Genomic DNA, 10,306 nt, shown 5'->3' with positions numbered 1-10,306 from the left:
ACACAGCTGCTGTGATTTCCATGCCGTGATTTTCAGGTCATGTTAGGCAACAACAGAACTCTACAAATAGAATTTCAACCAATGCCAAATCAGACATCTTACAGAAGTTTATTGCATTGATATCAATATCTAATCAACCATATTTATAATTTCACTAAAGGAAAGATCGGTAGCTTAGTTTCAGAGAACTGGATTTCTATAAGCCCACTTTGATTACCACTACTCTATCACACTTCGATTCCTCCTTAATAAAAATCTGTTTCAGATCTTACATTATTCTGTTTCAGATAAATGTCAGGTTGACAGACCTATAATTACCTGAACCGTCTATCTTACTCTTTGCAAAAAAGTGACAAAACAGTTTTACTGCATTTTTTTTTGAAACTTTTTAATTGCTCCAGGACTTGCTTAAAATCAGAATTAACACTCAGAGACCAACTGCAGAGGGATTCATTTTGGGTAGTAATATTACTGCTGGAGTTTGTGACTTAAATAAATAACGCATCTATTATTTACATGTTCTCTTCTTTCAGAAGATCTAATACTAAAAAAGTTATAAAGGAAAGAAGACATTGAAAACAGTATTTTTTAAAATAGAAGCCTTGGGGAGAACAACCTTTGTTGCTCTGCTTTTTAAATATTACTGACTCAAGCAGCACACTACTGCACAAAACCAGACATAGCTCAGATGTAATAAAAAAGCAAATACACTCTAAATATAATTTGCCCTAATTGCACTCATAAAAGTTTAGGATTATTTAATTTTTAAGATTTGAGACTAAATTCTCAAAGTCTCAAGTCTTTTTAGATTAAAAAGTATAGATTTATTAGACTAAAAACATGTAAAACTAGATTTCTGAAACTCTACAGTATATACACTTACATACACTTATATATAAACAGATTATTAAACAGCAAGCAACATAATATTTTTTCCAGCTAACTCATTCTTATACATCTTATGCCTAGACCTCACTTAAAGATACAATAGATCACATTCAGTTTCTAAATTAATCCTTCTCTCTTGTAAAATCCAATAATTTTTAGCATGTTTCACTGTTTCAGCTACAACATCCTGGAGGCATCTATGCACAGGTACACTTTATTACTATAAGTATTTATTTTCATCAGTACTATGTTTAGCACCTGTTGCAGTGGACACAAAGAATAAATGTGTTGATTTAAAAGGTGAAACAGCATCTTATGATGGCTCTACCACTCTTTGTTTTATTTGTAGTAACTGGGAGCAACGATAATAACAAATAAAAAAATCCATGATGATTTTGAAGTGCTTCTGGAAGTCTATGATCTCAGGGTTTTCTATTCATGTAGATAAAAATAGAAATATTCTGATATCCACTAGTAATTTAGAGATTTTTGATCTTCAGAGCTGAAGACTGAGTAATACTTTTGTAGTGTAGGAAGGAGCAGAATCTGTGAAAAGAGAAAAAAAGAATACATCTCAAATTCAGTTATATAATCAATCACAAACAAATTGAACCTTTAGCTAGAAACAGCTAAGTTTGTTTTTGTTTCAAAGTTACTCTACAGATATAGTTACATTACATACCTGTGAAATGTGGAGTCATTTCACAGGTATGTAAATAAAACTCTACCGCTACACATTAAATGAGTAACTCTAAGTTAAAGTAATTACCTTAGCATCCCTCCATTTCTTCTATTCATTTTAACCACTGTTGCTACCATTACCAGAATCTGACACTTCATAGCAGGTTTCACTTTAGAAGTAGGTGGCTTGAATTATCAAGTGTTCAGTTTATGGGCATTAAGGAACAAAAATCAAGTATCAGAACATGAAACGTATTCTTCAGACACACCCTGTGGAATTTCTCTAAGTTTTTATTTTTAATTAAAAAAAAAAAAATCTTACAGTACTACTATACAAATCACTTACATGAAACACAAGGAATGAAAAAAGATATATAAGATTCATTCTAAAACAAAGAAAAAAAAAGTCTAATTTCTATACATACACTCTCAAAGAGATTTAAACAGCTTTTGTGGGTATTTTGGCTCACAGGAAATAGTCATTTTATTTCCTAAAATATATTAGTAAACAAGACTTAACAGACTGTTATTTAATTACAGCAAATAGGATAGCAAAATAAAGTAATAAGCAAACTTTCAGGTTCTGAGTAATAAAGACAAAAGAAGTGGTTTAAGTACATTAATTTTACAGTGGTAAAAGCAATTAGTACTTAGTTATTAGTGGTAAACAATTAGTACTTTGATACAAATTCACAGTTAAAGAATGCTCTATCAAAGTAAAGAGCATTTTATTTATACATTGTGTTCCTTCTTGAAGAGGAAAAGCGCCTCTTTAGGTGCTTCAAATCACTGATGATAATCACAGGAGGCGTAAGTAAATCTGGAGAATAATAATCACTGCATATGTTATCATTGAAATAAACTTAATGCATATACAAACACACCATAAAGTTTTGATACATTTGTTCAATTCCAAATGACAGAAATTTTTAACAGAACACATATCAAAATTTTCTCTTTTAGTATTATTCAAAACCACAAAAGAAAATTATAGTTCAGAGGAGTATTGCTTGTACTTTTAAAAACTAATCTTCCCAAATATTTATATTCTAAGATAGTAACATGTCTACTGGAAGTCAACGCATACCCCTTTCTCTTAGGTCTTCAATGTAGGCTTTCATAAACTCTTTTTCAAATTGCTCCCGTTCACGTTCACTTTCTATAATTTCTTCAGTGTCTTCACATACAATAGTTTCAACTGGGCTGTCCTTGAGACTTATAAATCTAAAGAGAGAATGTAATGCAAAAATATATGCAACAGGTTTCTGAATATCACTGGGCAACATGAATGTCATTTTGGAAGTTACTACTACAGCCAAAAGAAAAAACATAAGGAACATTTGGTCTTTTTTTTTTTCCTCCTCTATTAGAGCTTTCTTAAGGACAATCTATAATCTGTCTCAGTCTTTAAATATTTCAAAAAACACCTTCTGCATATTTCACTTTCCATACGAAAATTGTTAGATTTATCTTTTTGTTTTCACCTATTTACCTAAATAATTATTTGCAATGACATGTTTTGTTTTGTTTTGTTGTTATGGGATTTCTGACAGATAACACCAATTTCAAATCTGTTAATGAACATTATGAACTCCATCCTAACTCAACCAATTGGTGAGCAATTTGAAAATTTTGCAAGTATCACTTAGTTGATATGTTTTAATTTTGTTTTGTCGTTATTTCTCTTTTACAATGGATTCTTTGACATACATTAATTTATATTTTCAAATTTCCTAAAGCCACATGTTGTAGGTGAAAAACTAGGTGTCTATATAAACAACTCATATAATGCTCAAATTAAATGCAAAGTATTAAAAAAAGTCTCCATAAAACACTTTCAAAAGATATTTTTTCAGACTAATCATACGGCTTGTTAATATCTCGCAATTTTTTTCTGTTAGTCTCCAATGTTTTCCTAATGAAAGACCTGAACATCTCCTGCAGAAATGCAGGAACACAGTAATTACAGACAAAAATACTTTTTAGTCCTGTCCAGGACTAAAGTTTTGCAGCAACAAAATTCTGTTTCGTAGCAAAGTGTGTATGAACTACTAAATTTATGTGATACTACTTAAGCTTTTAACTAGCTGTGTTTGTCAGGACACTTTTGATAGTGACACTGAACTTTTCGACTGCCTAACTACTGATTCCATTCTATAAGAAATATTTGACTCCAGAATTAAGGCTGCTCTTTCCAAGTACACACAGTAGCAGTTTAGACTTACAGATGCACAATTAGAGGCATGGAAGATGAAAATCAGAAACCTGTGGCTCCTCTTTGCAATTCCAAATATCTCTAATGTGTCCTTAAGGGTTTTGATATCAGTTGTGGCAGAATTTGACCACCCGTGGTAGAAACAGATGCTTGCAAAAGTATTCCAAATGCATCTAACTTATTTTCTTAGGAACATATTTAGTTCTCTCTCACTTTTACTTACTTTAAACCTGTGGTTGACTCACAGATGGCTGTGGGTATCTCAACCAGGTCATCACCACTGACAACTAGCAAACTGAGTTTTGGCATATTAACCAGAGCTCGTGGAAGATAAGTCAATTTGTTTTTCTGTAAGAGAAGTGTCTGCAGTTGATCTAACCTATAAAAAATATAAAAGATAAGGATAACATGAAATATTTATTTCAAACAAGATCATCTATTTAAAATAGTGCAGATTTAATCTTATTTTAAAAAGTAAAAAATAAAAATAACATGCACAAACTTTGGCTTCCCAAAAATTATTCATATCACAAACATTGTCTTCAACTTTAGTGGAAATTTCCAGCCATGCTTCAACATTATAGATAGGAATAGCGTATCTCTGAAAAACATGCCCAAGACAAAAGATTACAAAAACTACTGCACTTCCATACAGAAGATGTTGACGGAATATGATATAAAGCCTCACCTTGTGTATCCCAGTTCTAATGAAAAATATGGGTCACCATCTCACACCTTTGCCTATATGCTGGTTTCTACAAATTATATGTCTATGCTAGCCAATATATTTGAATCTATTGTTTTTCACTAAGAATTAGTACTGTGGGGAGAAAAAAATAAATAAATAAATAAATAAATAAATAAATAAATAAATAAATAAATAAATAAATAAATAAATAAATAAGAAGACCAGCTCCTGGTCATGCGGCTCTCTCAAGTTTTCCCACTGAAATCAATTTAATGACAATGTTTTTTGGGGGAAGGCTTTCTTTTTCTTTATTTTCCCTGGCTTTCCCTAATGCAAAAGTAATTTGTGGCTCACCATATATTCTGTAGAGTAGACAGAAAACTACAATCATAGCAAACCAATGAAACAAGTTTTTGTCATTTGACCAGAAATTTTTTTCTTAAAAAAAGTGTTCCAGGTTATTGCTGGTCAGGCCTGTACGGTTTGTCTGAATTCAGGGGTAGATATTAAGCAGGGCTTCAGTATACTGCCAACTCACCTTTTTTAATCACAGACCACATGGTAATGATTGACATTCTTTGATTATGCAGAATATCAGTCTATACGAGCAGGTGTAAGAATCCTGACATTTTCTAGTCTTTAGGATGCATTTGATCCCAAGAGCTCTCAAAATTCAGAAACTAAAGCCAAATAAAAAACTTACTTTGGGGTGTCTAAACATGATGCTTTAGTATTGAGATTGACAACTCTATTCTAAAGAAAGAAAAGGAAAAAAAATAAAAGAAAAAATATCTTAGAGATAAACAAAAATATACGGGTTACAGGTTATAGGGAAAAATTACTGTTAATATGAATAGGTATCCTTCAACAAAATAAATATATCCTCTTAGAAGCTCTGTTAGAGCGTGTTGCAGGAAGCACGGCTGAAAGCACGACAGACACCAGTAGAGTCAGATCATGCTCCTCCATTTTATTGCCCGAATAGCCTAACTTTTATAGTGAACTTAACAGGGGCAGACAGTGTTTCACACAAGACTATTGGTCAAAAGCACTCAGACAAACAACTAGAAGAAAACATCCCCACCTGCAAGAAAACAACCCCCCTTGTGATTAGCAGTCAAGAAAACAATCCCCTTGTGATTAGCAGTCAGGTAGGTCTTGTCCTTGGAGCCAGCTGCTTTTTCTGAATTCCTCAATTGGGCGATGTGGGAATCATTGCCGTGGGAGCTTCTCATAGTTATTCTGGTAGCTTGGTTTGCTCAGCTACAGCAGGCCATGGGATTTGCTAAGGCCTACTCCTGGTTGCTTAAAGCAAGCTCAGATCAAGCAATTGTTCCACGGACTCATGTCCACGCCCTTTGTGCCAATTCCCAACAAAGCTCTTCTGTATTAATGAAATATCTACTCATACTTGTGAAGTAGAGGGTGGGGGAGGGGGAGGAGGAGAAGGGGAACAGCTTTTCACTGTTGGGATATATTGGGATTTTATATTGGGAATATTTGGATTTTGTATTGGGATATTGGGATTTATACTTATATAAAGACTTCAGCCCTGCTGTCAGAGAAACCTCTGATCTACAATGTCCCAGAGAAGACTTTTTCCAAAGCATAAAGAAACGTGAATGATGAATGAGTTTTCTATGAAGTCTCTTCTTCCCCAGGAATCTCTATTCCCAGATCCATAAACTTTTTTTTTTTTCCTTTTTTAATAAACTTTAATTGATATGTTTTCAGTTAACTTATAGATATGTAGGGTTTTTTTAAATGAAGTTATGACAAGATTTCAGAGTATGTAAATGGGCCCAGGGGTAAGAATAGTACTTTATCAGGCTAGTAAGTCCCATTAAAGGATTTGGAAGGACTTTACAAAAAAAAAAAAAAACAGTTTGGAGAGGTAGGAGAAGAGCATGCATATATGTTTCTGAGTAAGATCTATGTCAGGAGCTGTTGATCACATTTATTTTAATCTTAGCAAGATATTTCTGCTTTGTTGCCAATGTTCCTCAGGTCCTTTAAGTTAAATATGCTTTAGTTCATTTCTTCATCCATCCAATCTAACCTTCTAGGTCACTCCAGAGATAGTGCTGACAACTCCTTATTGTAATTCTCCTTTGCTGAAGGTCACAAGTATGGCCCATGAACTTCCAAATAACATTGTCTGAATATGATGACAAATTATCAAAACTACAGCAGAAAATGTTATTAGTTAACTGAACAGTAGAGTATCCAACTGTACAATCTGCTATCAATGAGCTAGAAAATGTAGTTTCTGCTCTCCAACCCAGTCCATCAATAACAATAGCAAAGCTTATGTGCAAAACTAATGTATTTCCTAATGTGATTTTTTCATGTGATTTTTCATTAATAGTGTCCCCTGGAAGGCTATTACTTTCTAGATTTACTTTATAGTTCATAATCCTGTCCATGAATTAAAACAAAAACTACCTGTCTATGTCTTCTGGGAGATCTCTCAGGTTGTTGCTGCTAATATCCAACCACTGCAAATTAGACATCCGGAGTACACAAATTGGAATAGAAGGGAACTTGTTTGCTGACACGTCCACAACTGTGACTTGTTTCAGGTTACTTAGCTAAAAAGAAGTGGTGCTTTATTTTAGTTACATTTTGCAAATACAATAAATATTTAATTCTTCAAACATTCTTCTTTCTGCCAAAGCACTTAGAAAAATTATAATTGCATGATGTTTTACTCAACTTTTTACCAGCTTTATATCTTAGTCACCAATTGATATGAAAAACTATTTCAGGAATGACTACTTCAAAATGTGTTCATCAGCTATTTTACATCATCATTTTACTGAATGAAATTTCCATTTTGAAAGAAGACATATAGTTTCAGACAACACCAAGACTAGAACAAGACAATGTCTTGGTTCCTACATATATTATATATGAACTAAGTTCCAGTGTGACTAATTACAGTGTCAATAATTAGATGTCAGGTTATCATTCAAAGAAACAGAGATTTTATTACTCCTATCAAAAATACATAGATTGTTTTCTGTTATGCACAGAGAATGTACATTGCTAGGGACACTTCAAACATGAAACTGCCAATTTAAGATGAGAAATATTAGTCCCATGTTTTTCAAAGATATTTAAAAATACATCTTCCACCCACCAAACTAACCATATAATATGGTGCACTAGAGCTTTTTATCTGAATACTTCTCAAAGGAATTACATTTATGTAATAAACCATTAATGTAATGATGGTTAACTACAAATGTAAAATATAACTTTTTTAATTAATAAATGTGTTAAATAATTCTTTTAGTACTGAATCAATTATTCACACTACCAGCATGAATAAAATCATACATCTTGTTAAAGTGAGTCAAAAGAATATAAATGTTAAAAAAACACACACGCGCGCACACACACACACACACACAAAAAAAAAAAAAAAAGGTATTTTACAATGAAAATAGTCTCAGAGCTTCTAGTCAGATGTCAGCATCACTGCCTAGCCTTTCTGCTGATGCAGAAGAGAGTAGCAGAATATGTCAGTGGTCTTTGCCCAAAGGGCTATTTTGTAATGAGGGTGTGTGGCTGGGTGTGTGTGTGGCTGGGTGTGTGGGGAGGTTGTGGGGAGGAGACATGGAGGGGTGTATTGTACTTCCAAAGTGAAGAAAATGCAGCCAACAGCATAAATAATGGGAAAAAAAAATATAGAAAGTAAGAAAGTACCTTCTGAATCCTTGAGAAGGGTATTTGTTAGTTTGTTTTGAATCCAGTCCTGGTTTGTTATATTTTATGGCCAAACTTCTATTTACTGCAATATTGCCAAAAATTCATCTGTGATATTTAGTTTGACTCTTGTCAGTTGAAATGGTCATATTGGTGCTGTGATGGAGCCTGTTTGTTTGTTTGTTTTCTCTGTGTTTGTTTGCTTGCTTGTTTGCTTGCTTTTTAACACACATTGCCTCTCTTTGCTGCTAGACCTTAAAATTGGGGAAAATCCAGGGAAATTTACTGAAATTATGAAATGACTTCACTGCTATGTTTGCCTTTCAAAAACATAATAGAGGTTCAGAGTCTCTCTGTCCACCATTACGTTAAAACAGCCCTGGTGAGACATTACCGTGGAAATGTCTTGCTCCTGATTCAGAAGAGGTAAGCACACATTTTATACTGACACTTCTTACTTCTAAATTATTTTGTCATTTTGAGAACTGACTACTAGCCATGAACACTCACTCCTCTACTGTAAATTTTCCAGATACTGAATCTTTTTTTCCAAACACGGGAGAACCTCCAGTTGCAGAATATCAGTAACTCTTCTGAATAATACTAAAAAGAAAATGGAGAAAACAATTGGCACCATGTTTACACTGCATTTACTTTGTGTTTTAATATTATTTTCACAATTTAAAATGTGAAGAAAATATTTCAAGTTTCTCTGCACTCAGAACAAGCCACTACTAAACAAGAAAGGTAATAATCTCTAACCACCAAGTGGTAGATTAATGTAAAATAAGCTGACATCACTGTTCATCCAGGTTCCTAAACACTTTGCTTTCACATTAAGTCATCTATCATGCTGAAACATCTCATTAACATTAACGATAGGTTAAATGATATTTCTTCAACAACAGCATTTTTTTATGATTTCTTGAAAGTGCTTTAAATATATATATTAATAATTATATGAATTAAATATAAAAAGAAATATACATATAGCACTATTGCTGTATTTTTTATGAATATTTCTGCCATTTTTCATACAGTCTTGAAAATAGATTGTTTTTATACTTCATTGGATCAAAAATTATATTTTTCAGAATTTTGTGCCCTCCCAAAACTATACTAAAAAAATATAAGGTGACACGCTCTCTTTATATAAAGTTTGGTTTAGTGTGACACAGAATATATGGAGCCATGATTATGCTTTGTAAGCTGCAAGCTTTTTTCTTTACTTGCACTTGTTCTTTTAGGGTAATATTTAACAAAACCTGTACATTTTCCATGGTATGTTGAAATCTAATGGAGTTTTTATTTAATCTATCTCTGAAATACTTCCAAAAACCACCTATGATATATGAAGCACTGGAAATTATTGCATCTATGTATTATATTTTCTAAAGAAAACCCTGTGTGTTTTATTTCTTTTTGAAAGACTGATTGATTTTTGCACTTCTTATAACATTTCATTTTCAAACAAGCACGGCCTTCTTATCATTTTTATGTTAGTATTTATTTTTGCTTGATGCTGAATTTTGTTATTTTCCTCTATTATCTGACTTTTAATCAATCAGTATATAGGCTTCATGCAAGTTCCATTTTAAAAAATAGCCATACTTGATCATCTAGCTACCTAGACCCACTTATTGTGGTCCTTATTTTTAGTCATTGTTGTCATGGTTATTTGACAAACTGCCCCATTTTGCTTATCTTAATAATTTTATTCATAAAAATAATACAGATAACATTGTAGGAGTCCACTGCTTCTCTTTCTGACAGTTAAACTTTCAGATGAAAGAAAAGGACACCATGTCCTGGGCTGAACAAGTTATTTGATTAATGGATGTGTTTTTATTTCTGTTCTGCTTTTTGCCATGAAAGGGATTTGCTGATAAGGTTGTATGCAAGTTTGTCATGAGTTGCCTACAGCTTAGCATCAACAAACGAAAAGGTGAGAATTCATGTCAAGCCCTACCAAAAAATAGTGCAATTTTCAGTTATGTACAAATGTTGTGTAACAGACACGGCTCCCAAACAAACTCAGTATGTGACAAGATATAAAAAGAATTTATACATAAATGTCCATCAATGCACTACCTTGATTTTTCCCAAACATTTCACATTCAGTG

At 32.8% G+C, this 10,306-nt stretch overlaps 1 protein-coding gene across 2 annotated transcripts in view; it reads right to left on the bottom strand.

Moving 5' to 3' along the window:
• Positions 1 to 338: 338 nt before the first annotated feature.
• The window catches only part of LRRC2 (leucine rich repeat containing 2), a 72,392-nt gene continuing 62,424 nt past the window's right edge, over positions 339 to 10,306 (bottom strand). For both annotated transcript variants that reach the window (XM_068667287.1, XM_068667288.1), the window contains exons 6-9: positions 6,918 to 7,063; positions 4,008 to 4,163; positions 2,657 to 2,793; positions 339 to 1,434 (exon numbers count right to left, since the gene is read on the bottom strand). In XM_068667287.1, coding sequence (XP_068523388.1) covers positions 1,385 to 1,434; positions 2,657 to 2,793; positions 4,008 to 4,163; positions 6,918 to 7,063 — 489 coding nt within the window. In that variant the 3' untranslated portion in view covers positions 339 to 1,384. The remainder of the gene's footprint in view (positions 1,435 to 2,656; positions 2,794 to 4,007; positions 4,164 to 6,917; positions 7,064 to 10,306) is intronic.

This window comes from Anas acuta, chromosome Z, assembly GCF_963932015.1.
Source record: "Anas acuta chromosome Z, bAnaAcu1.1, whole genome shotgun sequence".
Taxonomy (NCBI): Eukaryota; Metazoa; Chordata; class Aves; order Anseriformes; family Anatidae; genus Anas; species Anas acuta.
The sequence above is the reverse complement of the archived record's forward strand: the minus strand, read 5'-3'. Positions and strand labels throughout refer to the sequence as shown.